At 43.4% G+C, this 19,152-nt stretch overlaps 1 protein-coding gene across 3 annotated transcripts in view; it reads left to right on the top strand.

Annotated features, from left to right (window-relative positions):
* The window catches only part of LOC119010993 (tensin-3-like), a 37,682-nt gene that overhangs the window by 9,948 nt on the left and 8,582 nt on the right, over nucleotides 1-19,152 (top strand). For 2 of the 3 annotated variants that reach the window (XM_037083708.1, XM_037083707.1), the window contains 12 exons: nucleotides 762-826; nucleotides 1,877-1,960; nucleotides 3,659-3,771; nucleotides 4,271-4,331; nucleotides 5,182-5,257; nucleotides 5,346-5,475; nucleotides 5,709-5,774; nucleotides 6,947-7,048; nucleotides 12,129-13,307; nucleotides 17,938-18,095; nucleotides 18,199-18,331; nucleotides 18,466-18,549. In XM_037083708.1, the coding sequence (XP_036939603.1) occupies nucleotides 762-826; nucleotides 1,877-1,960; nucleotides 3,659-3,771; nucleotides 4,271-4,331; nucleotides 5,182-5,257; nucleotides 5,346-5,475; nucleotides 5,709-5,774; nucleotides 6,947-7,048; nucleotides 12,129-13,307; nucleotides 17,938-18,095; nucleotides 18,199-18,331; nucleotides 18,466-18,549 (2,251 nt within the window). The remainder of the gene's footprint in view (nucleotides 1-761; nucleotides 827-1,876; nucleotides 1,961-3,658; nucleotides 3,772-4,270; nucleotides 4,332-5,181; nucleotides 5,258-5,345; nucleotides 5,476-5,708; nucleotides 5,775-6,946; nucleotides 7,049-12,128; nucleotides 13,308-17,937; nucleotides 18,096-18,198; nucleotides 18,332-18,465; nucleotides 18,550-19,152) is intronic. The other variant, XM_037083709.1, reaches the window with a different exon arrangement.

Genomic DNA, 19,152 nt, shown 5'->3' with positions numbered 1-19,152 from the left:
TACCAATGAGGCTGTGTTTGGTCCAGTTTGGGCCATGTTCACCGGCAGGCTGCTAAGACCAGTTTCTGTTGCTTGGCTCCATTCTGGTGCCTATTCCGCCACCCCCTGCATCCACCCAACCCCCCATCCCTCATCACGAAAACCTTCATCCAGGTCATCCAAGCGGATTACACACCATCACTATCCAGTGGCTCCGAACTCTCAGTCTGAGCAGTCATTTAGCGAAGGTGTCCACTAGTCGCACGGCTAATGGAGCTTTCTAGCTACACCTACACTTGGCCAAAGTTAGCAGATACATCGGAGAGACGATGCCACCTATTGGCTTGTAGTGTGATTTCAACAAGTATTTCTCTAAATATTAATGAGCAGCAATGCAAGTGAAAAAACATCTTACGGTATTTTTTTATTTTAACACCTGACTTTAATTTGCTGTGACCAAATAACCCACCAGCTGTCATCATATGTCCTGGTCAGTCTCAATGATGCACGCAAATATGTGACACCCCCATTTTCCAAATTAGTCATGCCCACTTCGAAGCAGTGTGGAGAGCACAGAATAAAAACAGTAAACACAAATGTGTCGTGAAAAAAACCCAAGGCTGTTCTAATTACGGCAGAAAAAAAGTGTGTTTATGTAGGATCCCATCACTCATAGTTAGAAGATGACTTAGAAAACAGGTATGTTGGGTGTTTAAAATGGACCAAAACCACAAGTGCTGCATGTGTAGTGACTCATCTCCTGTCCTCTCATGGTTCTTCAGGGTGGAAAGGGTCGCATCGGAGTCGTCATTTCATCCTTTGTGCATTTCACCGACGTGTCAGCCAGGTAACCACCGCAATGTGTCACATTTTCATCTCACGTTACTTTAAATGTTCCTGTTTGCCCTGAATTTGTCAGGATTGATCATAACATGAGGACGCCCAGCCTCTGTTAGCGGAAATCAAAAACAACCCACAACAGTTGATGGAGACCGCAAGCAATGTCATTACCTTTTTAATTGAGGGTCAAGGTGATTCAGATTCAGTGAGTCAAAGAAAAGTCACCGCTTTCAGATCTGAAAGCAAAAGCCACACAACTTAAGCCATGAATCACCCCGTATTGAGTTGCATGAATCAACTTGGAAACATGCAAGTTACTGTAACCGCTCCTGGCTACAGTGTCAAGTTCACAAAATCCATTCATCGAGAAGAAAACCAAATTTTTTCGAACCATTGTTAACCATACAAACCCAGTAAGGCTGGTGCTTTACTGAGCCCTTAAGTTAAGAAACGGCGCAAACATTAGGGGAGAGGCGACCTGGTGTTATGCCACGAGGTAGATCCCTTTCTGTGGCCTTCGATCTGCGCTGCTTCCCTTTTTTAATGTTTGCATCCCGGTGAGGAAGACCGGGGTCGGTAAGGTGACTGTGAAAGACAAAAAAAGAGATAGAGGAAGAGATAGGAAAACAATGAGGCAGATTTACAATGGGATAGATTCAGGGGGCGGGGATGTGGAAGGGTTAGAGGGAGAGGTCCGACGAGAGAGAAACAGAGCTGTGGTGAAAAGGCTCCAGCGCCTGTTGGTTTTAGGTCTGTCTGAATAGCAGAGCTGTGCACACACTCTGGCCTCTCTCTGTCCTCCTCTCCCCCTCCCTGTTTACTTAAGGCTGCCATTCTCTTCCTCTCTGCTGGAATCCCCTGTCTCTCCGCTTACTTTCACTGTTGCCCATTATGCATGTCTGTGTGTGTGTGTGTGTGTGTGTGTGTGTGTGTGTGTTGTCCTAATTTAAGTTAGGGGGTTAACAGCATTCAATTATAGAGCAGCGGAGTGTAATCGCTCTCTGGAGTCATAATTGCCTAAAGTGTCTTAATGTGTCTCTCTGTCTCCCCTCAAAAGTGCTGATCAGGCGTTGGACCGCTTCGCCATGAGGAAATACTATGATGATAAGGTCTCAGCTCTGATGACACCTTCGCAGAAGCGGTAAGACCCAAAACTCAAGCACGCCCTGCCGTCTAGCAACACGCGCTCGTTCGGCTGGCGCACTGTTGACGACACGTTCGCGTCCCTGACCCACCTGATTCAATACGGATACTTTGTGATTCCCGGTGTTGTTTGTCAGTTTCTTTCCACTGAAAAGCCCGTCACTGTTGATCATTAGAATGAGAATGGGACCCCATGGTGACCTGGTGTAATCCTAACCCTGTTTGACTCACTCTGGTGGCTCTTGAGCTTTCTTGTCCCCGAGTTTATATGGGATCAACTTTAAGCAATGACAGCCTGGACGGATGAGCCCGTATCATTATGGCTCGGTTTGCTTTGAAATGTTTGGGTTTGTACAGTGAAGTTAAGGATAGCGCTTAAATTTGAATATACTCCTTGAAAAATGCTTGATTTTGACCATAGCTTGTGTTTCAAAAACATAATCAATCATGTGAACCAAAATCTTTTTTGATATTTTAAATGAAACAATCCCACCATTTTTGCCTCCTGCCATAGAAATTGGCGAGTATCAAAGATTCATGATCAAAACATACAATCGGTTTTTGTAAACAGCTGGTAATATAAAGTGATAATATACTTTGTCGTACCGATGGAGTGGGTGTAAAGGAAGTCTGTGAAAATTTGTTCTTTACGGTTGCAGTTATGGTAACAGTTTAGCTGTGGTGATAAAGGCTCCGGGAGTCTGGAATCTTTTGTTGTAGGTGTCTTGAAAGTGCTTGAAAATTGCCCAAACTTTACTCTTAAAAAGCTGTATGAACCCTGAGCTAGTGCGACTTTGATGCTTGAGTTTTGAAACCAGACCAATGTAATGCTTTTTGTGACAATTTACTTTTAAGATTATAAATGTGTTTTTTCTGCTAAACACACTCAACACCTCCCCAATTTTAACATAATCATATTATTATCTTATCTTATCCACTAGCTGAAAGTAAGATTAAACACTCTCATGTCATGAATATGAAGCTACAGCTACTTAGCTTAGCTTAGCTTAGCATGAAGACTGGAAAAAACAAGGAAACACTTAGCTAGACCAGCGCCTCTTAAGATCACTAATAAACATTATTTCTAGAGTCCTGAAGTGTCCTGATGTCTTTTCAAATTTGTGAGGTCAGTACCACCAGCAGCGAAACCTGGCACATAAACCTTTAGTTATCTTGTTATCTGTTATCAGCTAACTGTTTCCCTCTAATTACAGTCTTTGTGCTAAGCTAACTGGCTGCTGCCTTGCTGCAAATCCAATGTAATGTCATAAGAGCTGTCTGGACCTTAACTCTAAAGAGAAAAGGCTTATTCTCCAACATATTGAACTGTTGTAAAGTCTGGGAAATTAACCCTGGTGATGTCACAGTGATGTCACCAGTCAGTTTGGGCTTGAAAATTATTTCATTTTTTTGCATTCATACCAAGAGCTTCAGTTTGAAAGACGAGGACATTTGCCAGATAGGCAATCATTATGATGCATTATGGGAAGTGTAGGATCAAGTGTTTGCGGAGCTTGAACTTTACAAGGGGTTAAACACCTGTATATTTCAGACCTATGTTGCCTTGATGTTGATCAATCTTATTATATCACCTTCATCAATATAATTTAAAAGACTGTTTGAAAGTTTTTGTTTGTGGGAAAACTTCCAATAATCCTGCATATTATTTACGTCAGGTTTTGTGCTTTCACATCAGGTACGTTTGGATCCTCAACAGTCTCCTTAGTGGATCCATGAAGATCAACGCCTCACCACTGTTCCTACACTGCATCATCCTCCACGGGATACCAAACTTCGACGCCACCGGAGGTTAAGCTCATATTGTTTACCGCCAATACACAGCTGCAGCGCCTCATGAAACTCCAGTCACCGCTGCCATGACAGTATAAAGGAATCCAGACACAACCACATCAGAGCGTGCACAGTAAACAAGACGGAGACTTATCTGAGCTTTATATCTCACTCCTTCTCCAACACATATGCGTGCTCAGACAGATAGAGAGGCACTTACACAAACAGAACTGCAGAGGAGGACTTCTTTATTGGCTCCCAGTAAAGTCACGAGAATTCACACCCGCGTTTGCGTGCAAATTGCTGTTTTTGCTGATTTCCCTGAAACAACAGAGGTTTTCGTCACACTGTGGAGCTGCAAGCCCTTTCTCACAACAACAGCTTATCACACTTTGAGCGAAAACATTTTGGAGAAGCTACTCATGAGTAACTTACCGGCTGACAGGGCACTTCAGGTCATGTCAATACACTTAACTATTATTTATTCGAGAATTAATCTTTGTTTGTTTCTTTTCAGTGTGTCGCCCGTACATCAAAGTTTACCAGGGAATGCAAGCGGTGTATTCGTCGGGAATCTAGTAAGTCACTCACACACGTGGTTGAGTCATTTAACGTCATTGTTGACATTGTTCAACACGTCAAAGCAACTTTCTCTTTAACTTTATAGGCTGATTTTTATTTAACTTTGACTAAATTCTCTGTTTTCTAACTAGTTATTAACCTCTCACTTTTATACAGATGCTTTTACATAATCTCCATTAGCAAACACAACCACTAGGCCAGCAGATCCGCTATTTCTATATTTGTATTCTAACATTAGTCATATTACTGTTATTGATGTCACACACACAGAAATGGACACCTTCCCTCATCGCTATGCATCCTGCAAACAGCTCATGCATTTAAAAGTGAATTGAAATTGGCAACACAATGTGAATCAATCGACATTTGACATTAAGACGTCTCTGTATGGCAACTTAACTGTAGCCCTGTGTTAGCAGTGTAAGCACCAACTCTCCCACAGCGAGCCTTCCGAAATGCTAACTGCAGGGCTAGCTGAGCTGACTAGCAGTTAGCGGTCACTCTGGCGATGCATGCCCCTCTTTGTTTTGACTGTGAATTCAATGGGTGGTCAGTTCTCACATATTGCCCCTCTAATGTTTGTTGTTAATCTTATTCTATTTCTCCTAACTTCCTATTAATAGGCCAGTTTTAGTCCTGCCTTCCACTGTTAGTCTTGCCTTTTGTGTAGTTGTATTGATGTATCATTGCCTTTTATGCACCTTTTATTCCGTAACTCACACACGCCTACGTACAGGCAGATTTTCACCCATCTGCATTGACGGGAAAAAACAATTTTGGTCATCTCCTGTTGTTTTTAAAGGGGCTATATAAAAAATAAACCGACATGACTCAACTTTGTTTCAGTCACATCGGTCCAGGCCACAGAGATCGTGTATGTATCACCCTGGAGCCTGCCCAGCTCCTGAAAGGAGACATCATGGTAGGAAAAATCCAAAGACGCCTTTTTAGAGTTTCTGACGTCCATGTTGTTTGTACTGATCACAGAAGTTGTGTGTGTTCTTTTGTAGATTAAGTGCTATCACAAGAGCGACATAACTGCAGAGCGTGAGGTTATATTCCGGCTGCAGTTCCACACGGGAGCAGTGCAGGGCTACAACCTGATGTTTGAGAAAGAGGACATGGAGACTGCCAACAAAGGTAGACCTGAAAAAACAGGCCTCAACGTGCCGCTGTTAGTTTACAACAGCTCCTCTGCTCCGCGCAGCATCTGCAGGGCTCGGTCTGGACTCAATTTAGACTTGGCACTTTGAGACCGATAATCTTGTTTTCCCAAACATGTTACGTGTACTGCGAGAATCCTATTCGCAAGACAACACCAGTCATCTTTCCATGGGCCACACTCATGGCATTCCTGTGTGCTTACATTTCAGATCCCAGATTTGCAGATTACGGTAAAGTGGAGTTGGTGTTCTCCGAGGGGCCAGAGAGGATCCCAGGTAGATCCCCTAATCTTTTTTCTTTTTTTTTCTTTTTTTTTTCTTTCTCCAAAAGTTGCTAGAGGGAGCTGGAAAAGCAGAGACAGAGTTAGTTTCTCCATTTTTCCCTTCGTGCCGGGCCGGCCTGTGCTCTGTTCCTCCCCCTCTGCCCCCCAGTGAGGAGGGATGTGGAATGCTGCAGAGGGGAAATGTAGTGTGAAGTGTGTGCTGACAGAGACGTAAAGAAGCACAGCATGTGCTGACCCAGAGCCACACGGGAGTGTTATGTGGGTCTGGATGTGTGTGTGTGTGTGTGTGTGTGTGTGTGTGTGTGTGTGTGACCTACTGTGTGTTGTATGGAGACGCTTAAGTGTTTATCAAACACATTTTCTACGGCAAAGGTAAAATATCATGCCCAGGGTTTAGGGTACATACTGTCTTTCAGACATGCAAAAGGTTATATCAGTAGTTGTAGTTGTGAGTTCCATGTTCACAAAATTAAAAACCTGAATTAAATCAAAATAAAAAAAAGTTATAAAAACGTGCTACTGCTGATAATGATTTGCCAAGGGTTGGTCATTTTTGAAGGTATATTAATATAATAATATGAATTTTGTACACATCCTACAGTGTGCCTTGGATTTTGAGGATTTTGTGATTGAGGAAGACTGAGACCATACTGCGACCCATGCAATGAGCCATTCACAAGATTGGGACTTGATTTAACCTTGTTTTGACTATTTGTTATCAGTATTCCATTATATGCTTTTGAAGTAATGAAGGAAGGATCTCATTGAATATGCATAGCTACATCCAATAAGCAGTTAGGTTAGCTTTGGGAAAAACTGTAAAGAAAAAGTAAAAAAAAACACTGCCTCTAAAGATTACTTACTTACACATTTAATCTGTTTCATTTAAACCAACAAATTTTTATTTTTTGACCTGTTAACTGGATGGTTCCCCCCTGTCTCCAGTCTTTTAGCTAAGCTAAGCTAACTTGTGTGCTCTGTTGTTCTTGCTGTGTTGTGTTTTTGAGTGCTAAGAATTGTTTTTAATTATAAATATCTACAGGACTGAGTGAGATGAAGCCAACACTGTGATTCCACTGAAGGCTGATTATATCAATATTGTTTTGCTGAAACAAGAACACCTGGATACAGTATCTACAATAATGTTTTTTTTTTGCGGTCCAGGTGCAGACAGGTGGCAAAACGGGGCGGATGTTATTGTTGACTACAACACGGCAGATCCTCTAATCCGCTGGGACTCCTACCAGAACATCTGCGATGGTGAAGGTACTGATACTACGCTGCATTAGTCACTACATGACTCACAAGGCCTTGTCATAACAGTGCCAAGGCACTGCTTAATGAATCAGAGAGAAAAAATCAGCAGCTGTTTTAAGAATGGAACAAGTATTCATGTGGCGTTTTAGGCATTAAATGAAGTTTCTCACCTCTTAAAACACACACACACACACACAGACTCTCCTTTTCTCTTATTAACACAGTGTGACAGATCCTGCGCTCCATGTTGTTGAGGGACTGTGGTGTGATTACATTAACATGCACACACAGTCACCGCCAGTTCGGTTTGGGATTCAGTCGTTGCTAACAGGAGTTACTGCTCATGACTGGGACTTAAATCCTGGGCAGGCAGGCTGGCAGGCAGGCCAGCCCCCGTGGAAACAAGACTTGTATTATGGAAGTGGAAAAGGGAAATGAAAGCTAAGACGTATCTTTAGGTTGGTGCACGGTGATCTTGACAAACAGTGCTGTTTCTGTGTGAAGGACAGGGAGGAGAGCTGTTGTATGCGGGGAATGCTGGGTTCAGAGGAAGAGCAGTCGGTTCTCAAGAGATTTTCTATTTTGTTGTTTCATCAAATGAATAGGCACGCTTTAACCATCCCACACACACACACACACACACACACACACACACACACACACACACACACACACACACACACACACACACACACACACACACACACACACACACACACACACACACACACACACACACAGACTCACACTCAGAGCCACCATGTCGGGGCGTCCCGTCCTAGCTGTGGTTGTTGCTCTCCACTCAACCACAGAATTCACAACAACCTCCCAGAATAGGGCGACGTGGTGGTAGCATTAAAACACAGATCCACCCTTTCCCAGTATTCATTGAGTGTTTTTATAAGCGAAGTTCAGCTTGATGAAATTGAGCAGCCCTTTTTTATTTTCCTTTAAATTCCCCCACACACTCCATTATGGATTTTTTTACGCGCACTCCCGGGTATGCAATGAAAGAGCAAAGCGCTCAAACTTCAGAATCCATCAAAGCAAAGCAGAGACATAAACAAAGGGAGCAATTTTTCTTCTCTTGCCTTGATTGTGAAGCATTCATGTGGGATATTTACAGCCCTGTTTTCTCATGTAAACACTACATCTGAGAGGGAAGACTGGGAGCTCTGTTGGAATTCTACATCTACTTACCACCGGTCCCCCGGCAGGATCAGTTTGCCTTCCGGGAGGCTGTCTGTCAGGGGTCGGTCGGGTAGGAGGAAGTCGGAAAAAAAAAAAAAAACGTTTGCCACTGTCGTGCTAAGGCTGTGAAAAGAAAACATCATTTACTTCAATGGTTTTTTACTGAGAGTGTGTGTTTATCCCCACGTGTGAATTCAGAGTCGAAATTTTAAAGGTTGTTTTTCCAGAAAGGTTGTTTACTTAAGTTTATTGTCTGAGTAGGTTGTTGTCTTTGGGGAGTGTTAATTACTCTTCAGCTGTCAGTTTACCCCAAATTACAAAAACATATATATTACAGGCTACCAACTCTAGCAGTATATAGCCGTGCATGTAGTCAAAAGTTGCATTAAAACAAATTCAGCATCTCATTTCAGAAAATGTGTTCCTAATATGCTGGACAGTTTTAATAGTCTGCTATTTAAGTTTCAATGAAAATGGCTTTCACAGCCACAAACACCAAATACCTTAATTATTTTGTCTTGAAGAGTCAGTTAACCCAGTAATGGCTCATGTTCATATTTTCTAGGGTTGTCTGGGTTTAATGCCATAACACTCCTATGATTATTTGATTAGCCAGTCAAAAGTTCATAAGTCATAAGTTGTTAAATATGTAGAGGATGAATTTATTGCTCAAGTAAGTCATTTTTCAAGTAAAAAAAAATCAAACATTTGCTTGTTCCATCGCCTTAAATGTAAGAATTAGATGCTTTTCTTTGTTGTTCAGGACAGTAAATGAAGAGTCTTTGGGTTATGATGAGTAGTTTTCACTATTCATTTTTTTATTTTTTAGATTTTATCAACAGATTGATTAATTCTGAAAATAATAGCCAGATTAATTTGATATTGAAAGTAATTGTTAGTAACAGTTCCAATATATGAGCTTCACAGAATGAACATCTCTTTTAAAAGATACTCATTACTGTTAGCTTAGGATGCCATTACACAGAAAACCCTGAATGAGGAAGACTTGATTGCAATTGTCTAAAAAACAAACAATATGAAACATCTTTTTGTCTTTTGAATTGTAGTTTTTTTAATGTTTTACTCAATCACAATATCCTCAAAATCAAATGCACATCTGAGGATTTGTGCATAATTGATATAATTATACTGATATGCCTGTAAAATGACCAACCTTTGCCGAGTCATTATCAGCAATAGTTTTTTTTTTTTTTAAATTTAGTTTGAATTCACTGTTTTAATTTTGCAATTTTTGCAATCATGCAAGTCATAACTAACTAATGACATAACCATTCGCATGTCTGAAAAACAGCATGTACCCTAAACCCTGGGCATGGTAAAAGACAATATTATTAAAATGTATGCTATTTAAGTAAAGTTTTCAGGGATGGATATGTCAAAACCTGCTGTCTGCATGGGAATATACCACTATGGGGGGTGTTAGAAACATTAATCAGCTATTTTATATTGAATCTTTCCCTCAGTAGTCTGTTCTTCTCCATGCTTTCTGCATGTACTCTAAGTCCTGAACAAGTTGTACAAAGGATTTTTAAGAGACGCATTTCCCACAAGCCTGTCGTCTACATATAGGAGGCGCATGTAGAAGTTTGGGCGGAAGAAGACGACGATGATGATCATTATGCTTTCGACTCAGGGTTTTGGCATTCAGGAGGTGCGGGATGGTAGTAACTGAGAAGGAATGGAAAGATTTTGTAATTACATGGCCAAACACATCCAGACCTCCTCCTGCGATACGACAGCAGCTGAGGGAACAGTTCTGGTTTCGCCCGCTCGCTGCACTGTAATCGTCGGATTATTCAGGGACCGACGGTACCACAACAACCGACATGATGAACGCTCAATGCAAAAAGTTTGACTGATTGTCTTGAGCTAAGAGCATACTTGGTTAACCAGTCATGGCTTTGTTAATGTCAGTGTAATCCCGATAGGTAAAACAGTTTTTAAAAACAATTGTCGCACCCCATCATTGAGTTTAGGGCACATCTGTTTCTTTGCTGATATTGTACAGTAGGGCGGCAGGCATGCAATTTCATGACACACACAGGAGTGAGAGAAAAAGCAGCTTTTCATGAACATTGCTCTGAGCTCCAAGTAGAAGGCGAGGATTGCTTTAATTAAAAAGTGTCTTTTTACAGAGTGAAAAAGTCTGGAGCTGCAGGAATGTTGTTTTCATTCTCTGATCCTCTCCAGGCCGCCCTCTCTCTTTTCTTTCTTTCCCTCTTTTTTTTCTTCTCTCCCCTCGGTGGGGTAGTCCCCTAAAGCGGGGCAAGAGGTCGGGTTACTCCTTTCCTCCGTCCCGCCTCCGCCCTGAAGCCCCGCCTCACTTGTTTACATTCCTCTGCCCTTATTTGGAGATCTCAAGGTCCCCCCTTGTGTGGAGTGCAAACACTCTCACCTTCTCAGCGGAGGAGAAAGAAAGCAGGGGCCAACTTGTTCCAACTCTCTCGATTTGACCCTGACCATTATCTGCTGGTTGAAAGCCATGTCCACTCTCGTGTGTCTGCCGTGCCTCTTGTCCTCTTCAGCTTTTCTTTTACTGGAGACTGTCTTATGTGCTTACCTGGCAGTGGTGGCGAAGGTAAGAGATTTTTTTATTTTTTTTTATTTTTTTTTTTTTTAGACAGATGAGCGGCCAGATGAAGGGGGGAGGGATAAAGCAAAGAAGGGCAGGACAATGACAGAGGGGTGACGGAGAAAGATGGCCGGTGTTGAACGGAGAGGGGAAACATCTGTCTTGAAAAGCCTTGTTGCACCTTGCTAGGAGGAATGTTACGAGAGGGATTTGTTGGGGAAAACTCCCGGCGGAGGCTGACATGCACGGAGGCCCAAGCCGAGGCAGCTCAAGGCCGGATGCAGGTTCAATTAGTGTGTTTGTGTGAGTGTGGTGGGGGGGTGGTGGTGGCTGGGGGGTTAAAGCCATACATACAGGAGCTTTTGGAGAGGAGAAGGAGGAGGGGGGGCTTTTATCATGCATGTCTGGTATTCAGATCCTCCAGTCATGGTTTGACTGAAAGGCAAGTACTTAAGGCGGCAGACTGAGGGAAGAAGCATGGGAGTCATGTTCCAGCTCTTTTTTTGTTGAGGCAGAGGGGGAGTTACAGTGAAACAGCAAGTGTTTACTTACTTGACAAAGCTGGCGTAAGTCTAGAACTTGACTTTTTCTTGTTATGTGATGGATTTGTGGCTGCCTCCCAAAATACTGACTTCTGTGGTTTGACTCTCCGATGGATTAAGGAGGTTGTTTGGACATATGCCGGGGGTCAAGGGGCAAAGCGAGAGGGAGTAGGGTGGCTTAATCACAGCGGAGTGAGGAATGCAGGGGTCAGACTCTGAAGATCCACAGCCATCTGACTCTCGTAGCGGCGTACAGAGGGCTTAACATCTCTTACACAACCAGAGCGCGAGGAACACCTTTGTCTGCTGCGCGCATCGCAGACTAGTGCCTTGGCAGTTCAGTGGGTGGGCTGACTGAATATCTTGAAATAAGATCAGATAAGACTCAAAAACAGGAGATTCTAATAATTTGGGTGATTCTAAGCAGGGGGATTTGTCTCACTTCACCTCAGCTGATTCACATGCTTTTTCCCTGTCAATGTTTTTTTTAATGCTGGAGTTATTTGTAGTCTGCTGTCTGCTCTGTCTTGTGTGGAGTACTGTCTTTGTCAGGTGAGGTGTGATTGTAAGTGTTGAGCTTCCTCAATAACAGATTCTGAATGATGGAGTTTGTGGGTCGACATGACTGTGCATGTGAACCGCGTCTTGTTTTGTCTGTGGTTTTGTTGCCGTTTGTGTTCGTCTGCTGTATGTGTGTCTCTGTGTGTACGTGTGCCCCATACCTGCTGACTGTATGAAGCGCTGCATCTCTTCTATTTTGCAGCGCCACGCTCTCAAGGCCTAACCCAGGACAAAGCGGCTACCAAGAGGAGCCCCAACGGAGGAGAGGCCACGCTGGGCCGAGGGGCCCGCACGACCTCTGCCACCTCCAGCCCGGACCACAGCGACCACGCCCTCTCCGTCAGCAGTGACTCGGGCCTGTCCAGCACCTCTCTGTGGGCAGACAGACCCACACCTGTTGTCACCACCGTCAAACCTAACCAGGGCCCCAGCCCGCAGGAAAAGGTACAGCTGAAGCGTCTTTTGAGCGGCTTTGGACTTGAGGATCCTGCAGTGGAGGAGATGGATGATCAAAGCCCCAGAGTGGGCATCCAGCAGATAGTCCCTGTGCAAGTGCACATCAACGGGGACTCCAGACCTGGAGAGAGGGAGACGGACATCCTGGATGATGAGGTCAACACAGGTCATGATCTGCACAGTGTGGACAGTTTAGGGACCTTATCTTCCTCCTGCCACAAGAGCAGCCAGAACTCCCTGCTCTCGGATGGTTTTGGGAGTCCCGGCGGAGAGGAGCAGCAAGGCCAAAACCAGCACCACCTCCACCACCCTGCACCTCCTCCCATGGAAGAGTATGAGAGAGCCTATCCTGAGGCAAGAAGGGGCTGTCTGAGCTCCAGGAGCAACTCTGTGGCCTCGTCTAATCCCAGCAATGCATCCATGCCCAAGCAGCATGTCTACAGACAAGGAAGCTATTCAACACAGTCCTGGGTTCGCCAGCAGCAGATGGTTGCTGCACAACAGTTTATTTACATGCCTGAGGATGGGAACGATACAGAAAGATACACAGGGAACAAGCAAGCGAGCAGTCCACCCAAAGCAGGCCTGCCCGCTGAACCACAGGGCCCCACCAGGGACATGACGACAGACGCTCTGAGAAACACGGCGCCACTCAAGGAGCAGGCGACGCTGAACAACAACAACAACAACAAACGTGACGAGGAGTTCAAATCCCTGACGATGGACATCGACAACTCCATCGACCAGCTCAACCAGCTGATCATGGACCTGGATCCCACGTTTGTGCCTGTGTCGAGCCACAGCGGCTCCATCAAGAGGAACGGCGGGGCGCACGTGAACGGCTCGGCCCCCAAATGTTCAAACGGCATCAATCACAGACTCAACGATAATAACGCAGCGACCCTGACAAACACACAGCAGACAGGTAAGACAGTCAGACGGCCTGGGTGTGGTGGTGGTGGTGATGATGTGGTGTGGTTATGGAAGTGTGGTCGTGAAAAAAAATGTCATTATGAAACCAGAGAGGCTGTTTTGCTGGAGATGTCTGATAAACATGGCAAGGATGCAAGAAAACACAACAGCTTTAATTAATATGATGAGAATAGTTTGAAAGCAGCTCCTCTCCAGTCGCCTCAGCTCTCCTTCTCCCTCACTACAGAGTTAACAAAGCGCAGCTTCTCTCCCTCTCCCACCTGGCATGTTTTAGTGGCAGAAATAGCAGGGTTGTTGCCAGGTTTTCAGATGTTTTCAGGACGTTTCTGGGGAAAGAGCGCCGTCCAGACTTGCCTGTGCAACTATCTGACTCGAGGATCAGTACGATACATGACGAGAGGGAGAGCAGCTGTCATCGACCTCTCTGAGCCTTGCCGTCTCCGGGTGTTTGATTATAGAGATTGCGTACAGGGATATTTACAAAATCAAAGTCCCTCCAACAGACTGAGTGCTCTTTGTTGTGGGCAGAAGAAGCGCTAAGTTAGCCACCTCTCCTTACTGTACCCTCAGGTTCATGACATTTCCATCTGTCTTATGAGCTCTTATTGATAATTTTGTTGCTGAAAATGTTTAATCTCTCCTTTGATTTGTTGAAGTTTGCTTAGCAGACAGAAGCTATGTAACGTGATCAGTCTTTGCATCGCGATAGATATCTACATGTTTTTTTTCCCCACTTTGTTCATGTAGAGACGGATCCCAGGGACGAAGTTCATGATCTTCAAACACTGCGCAAGAATTCACAAAATGCGTTTCTCTGACTGTATAGCTGCTTTGTAGAATCTGTGGGAGGTTTGTTCCCTCCAATGATAAACATAATCGGGGAAAAAAACAAAGGAAAGATGATGCGTATCTCTTTCCCATGCTACAGAGATTAGGGTTAGATTTGGCTCACCCACACTGGTTATCAAGTTCGTTACGACTGACTCAAGAATATTCTTCCTAGGTACAATGGCACGCCACAGATTTCTTAAGCTGAAAACCAGCGAGGCAGAGAAAATGCAGAGAGCTGTCTGGGTGTTAGCAGCGCGTGAATCACACTCATGTTCGTGTGGTTGCAGGGGAGGGGGGAGGTGGGGAGGGCCAAGACGGGGAGGCCTGAGGAATTTCCAAGGGAAGAACAAGTGAGCCCGGAGGCGATGTTTTTCCAGTTTGATTCCAGAAGCATACCTGTCTGTGCATATCAACTACACAGAAGCGTCATTCCAAGTAACAAACGCCCGAGGCTCCAACATAGCCGATATGAAAACAACCTGTAGGAAGCAATGGATTGTTCGTTTTAAAATGTTGTCTCAAATCAGTTTGCTCTGGTGACAAGAGTCATAGCACTGAGTCAGTCCATGTCCCACAGGAAGGCAGGTTAAATTATATGATTTGGATGAATAATTCATTTTGACTCTTAAATCAGTTCAATTCACTTTCCATTCAAACTTTATGACAGACTCAGGGTTAAAGACATGATGTTCCATAGAATTAATAACTTATGAGAGTACAATAAAATATCATGGTTTGAAGGAGGATAACAGTTCATTCATTACAAAGAGACAACTGTTCCGATGTCTCAAAGTGACATTATTCTCAGGGATATTAAAGGATAAGTTCACCCGAAAATGAAAACTAATTCATACATACTCACCCCTACACCGATTGAAAGTCAGTCGAAGTTTCATAGTCCACAAAACATTCACAGCAACGAAACAGTGTTACAGCAAAACAAAAAAACAAAACACCTAAAAAAAAGTGTCTGTAAGCACTGAGATAGCAGTTTAATTTGAAATTTGAAGTTTAATTTTAATTTGATTTATATCATCACATGGCCGAGCTTGTCCAGCCACTTCAGACATGGTGCTCGCTAGCGCTTTTAGCTTCGCAGCTTTTTAAAACTGTTTTTTTAAAAACATTTTTGGGTAGTTTTTTTATGTTTTAAAAACTAAATCCTACCTTCTTCAGCTGTTCAGGGGGAGGAAGCTGGAATGCTGTTTTGCTGCAAGGCTCCAGAAGTGTTTTGCAGACTACAAAGCTTGTCCTTTCAATTGCCACGGGCATGAGGAGATAATGACTGAATTCTCATTTTTGGGTGAACTTGTTCATTAAGCAGTATTCTCAAGGCATCAATATAAGCTGTTTAAAGTCTCAATTAGCTTTTTCTTTTTTCTTTTTTTTTTAACAGTGTTCAGCCTAAAGTGGTGTTCAGTTTGCTCCTAACAGACATCTTTACATGTGCTAAACTTATGAGAGCATATTTGCCTGTGCATACATCCTGCATCCCACAAATCATCATCATCCATTAGAATGTTGTGTGATAATCAGTCCAGGGTGTTGAACCTTGATGCTGACCTTAAGATTGAAGCTCTTTTGCTTTGTCCCCATTACATCTTTGCACCAATCTTCCATTTTTTAAATTTTTTTTTTAACTTTTACGAACAGTTCACTCTTTTTTTCCATGAATTCACCTATTTCCTCTCACTTATTTAACACCAATGGTTGTGTGAGGGAGGTGTAGGAAAAGGGACGGGAGAACAGTAGTCGTGTTGTGTCAAGGGAACTGGGGCTGACATTCAGCAGCTGGTGAGAGGTGACAAGAACTCAGGAAGGTGGAGGGCTGAGCTCCACCTGAAGCTCGTGTCAAGTAAAGCTGGCAGGAGAGACTTTGTGACTCCCAGGATGCAACATTGAATTTATTCAGCACCTTGTGTTACCATCAGTATTCACTTGATCGGTTATTGTGGTTTTATTATGATACTGAATAAAATTAATGAATGGATTGGATGGACATTATGGATAGAATTACATATTTAAATGTGGAATTCTCTATCAACATATTGTCATACATTTTCAGTAAATTAAATCAGAAATCATTTAATTTGACTTATTTGTGTAGTCGGACAACACACAATCGATACTGTGTATGTGCCAGTATTAGCCTCCTGGCTGAGGTTCAACTGCAGTCCTTTGATGAGATGTTTTGAAACCTATGAATAGATAAATGATTTATAACATAAATAACCAGATAAAAATCAAATGAATTAAATAACTGACCAGCTGAAGACCTTATGGTATGGTGTTACCACACAATACTGAATTTGTCTTCGAACCACTACTCCTAAGTTCATATTAGTTTACATAAATGATGAACTGATGTGAATGACTCATTAAAGAGAAAGAGAGATGCATTCAGATACATGCTCGCTTGTGTCATGACTTTTTCTCATGCCTCTTAAAAAAAAACAAAAAAAAAAAACACATTCTCTGGATCCGCACAGATCAGTATCAAAATCCAGTAGAGGGATGTACAATAAAAGCAATGCATGTATGGAGAAACACTGCCAGGTATGCATGGCACTGTCTGTGTCATCCATACTTGCCCCAGACAGAGTGACTAATGATCCCCGGCATTAGCACTATTGCTCCATTAGCATTCTTCAGAGCTGAGAGGTCGGAGCTCGCTGGGAGGGCTCAAATTAACACCCTGGTGCTGAGTGGCTGCACTCTTCAGAGTAGTCACAACAATGAACCCCCCCAACACACACACACACACACACACACACACACACACACACACACACACACACACACACACACAGACTGCACACCTTCCAGCCCACCAGCGAGACCCCTTGCATTCCTCAGCTGTCCACTGAAAACATGTCAGCTGTAGACACGACCCCAGGGTGCTTTTTACTTTATGGACTGACCAAATTAAGATGTCATCAATCCCTCAATTTTTTACATGGTCATGAAAGTCGCCACGCCAGTTCGCAAAGTCGTCTACATCAGCATGTGGATAGAAAGCGGTGTGATCGTCGGAGTGGATGTTTTCTGTTTCGAGCGAGCTATAATCAAAACCTAAAATTCCACACATTAAGAGTGCAGTGAATGAGGACAAACTGTCATCATTTCACCATCATTGTAAAAGTCCATGGGTGGTGAAAATCTAGGGGGATGTTGAGCTGTCTCTCAAGGTATAAAAACATATTCGATAACCTTTTAGCTAACATGAGCATTCAACCACTTCCTAGCTAACGTTACCCTTTGATTACAACCAGTGTGTTTTACATCCTGGTTCAAATAAATGGGTTTTACACGTGTGTTGATGTTTTGGAATCTGTGTCTTTCCACTCTATTTGTGCAGCATATTAAATGGTTATGTAAGTTAGGAAGCTAACGTTAGCTGTTGTCACATAGAAGCCAACAGGTCAAAAAAGATGGTGTTGGCCCGATTTCCCTCCAGATTTTCACAGTCCTTTGTCTCCTTAGTCGGTGATCAATGAGGAAACGGCAAATTGATCACTTCAGTGTCAGATTACCTATATTTATAGGATTTGAAACCTGGAACACAACAATACGACAGAGGGAAATGGCCGCCATGTGGTATTATAGTGCTCTTTAGGGATCGCTTTTTGCCCATAATTCTCGACCATAGGCCTTTGACATTGTGCCTCGACTAGAAGAGGATACAGAGGTTACTGTTATTTTTCTCACTTGACTCCCTTGAAGTCAGCCATCCTGTAAATCTGTTAATATTTAATGATCTGCTTTTCTCCTGTCCATCTGTGTGTATCCAGCGGTCCAGTCCAGTGAGGGACGTTTGGGTGTCACGCGCAGTCTGAGTCGCCAAGAAAGTGATGTCACAGATCACCCAGGCTTCTGTAACTCAGGGTGGGGTGGGACGGAGGACTACAGGGGCCAGCGGACGTACTCCCCCTGTGTGTCGCAGTCACAGGTAAATCCAACGTGTGTGTTTGTGTGTGAATTTGTTGTTTGTCCCCCTCCACGTGTCTCTCTACTGTCTGTGGTTGGTTACATGCGTGTGTGGTGTGTTACAGCACCACATGTTGTTCAGGAGCGACAGTGCTGACTACAGGTCTCAGGGCCCGGACGTGGACAGCGGAGTCGAGGCTTGTAGTGACATGACTCCGCCCACTCCCGCCTTCCCCATCTCTCCGCCGACACCTTATGGTAATTATGTTTCCTGCGTCAGTGTAAATAGGTTTTTTCTTATCCGAGCATTTGATTTTACATGTATATGTGACAAGTTTTGTTTGCTGAGGTTTAATTAAATGTCCCCGTCCTCGTTTTCTTTGCGGTTTCAGTGAAAAATATGTCGGAATTGACCCACCTCAGGCAAACACCATCTTCTACCATGCAGTCTTATGGAGGCTACAGAACAGACCACGGTGGGTTCAAGTCCGTTCAAAATTCAAATCTCTACACTCATAAATTTAAAAGTGCAATATGTAAGATGTGCATGATAATTTTGGCTTTAGATTTTCAAGAATGAACTCAAGGTGAATGTGTTGCAGAGATATTACCATAAGTTAACATGCTAACTAGTAAGCCCCTGCCTATTCTGTCTGGTCCCAGTCCCTGTCTGATATCACCTGTAGGGCCATTAGCTTAACAGCTAACTGAGCTATGCTGTTACAAGTAGCCACAGACAGATGGCTTCAAGAAGAAGTCAAGAATAGTAAGAAGAAGTGAGTGGTCATTCTGGTGATATTATAGGGCTGACATTATAAGAAGCTAACCTGCTGAGTTGTTTTTCAGGTTCATAATTTTATTTTTATTTCAGCAGGTTTAAATGCTCTAATGCTCTCATACAGTCCAGTTCTGCAGCACTGTATTCTACCTCTGTTCCGTTTTGGCCTCTGGCTCTTTAAGGCTCTCCTTCCTGAATATCCAGTCTGCTCTGATTGGTCAGCACATGCCGTAGCCAGCAATGCTAACAATCTAGCCACTGGGCGTAATTTAAGCGAATGTGTGACTCTATGATGTAGTGT

The sequence above is a fragment of the Acanthopagrus latus genome, chromosome 21 (genome assembly GCF_904848185.1).
Source record: "Acanthopagrus latus isolate v.2019 chromosome 21, fAcaLat1.1, whole genome shotgun sequence".
NCBI lineage: Eukaryota > Metazoa > Chordata > Actinopteri > Spariformes > Sparidae > Acanthopagrus > Acanthopagrus latus.
Note: the sequence above shows the minus strand (reverse complement) of the source record. Positions and strands in the feature narration are given on the sequence as shown.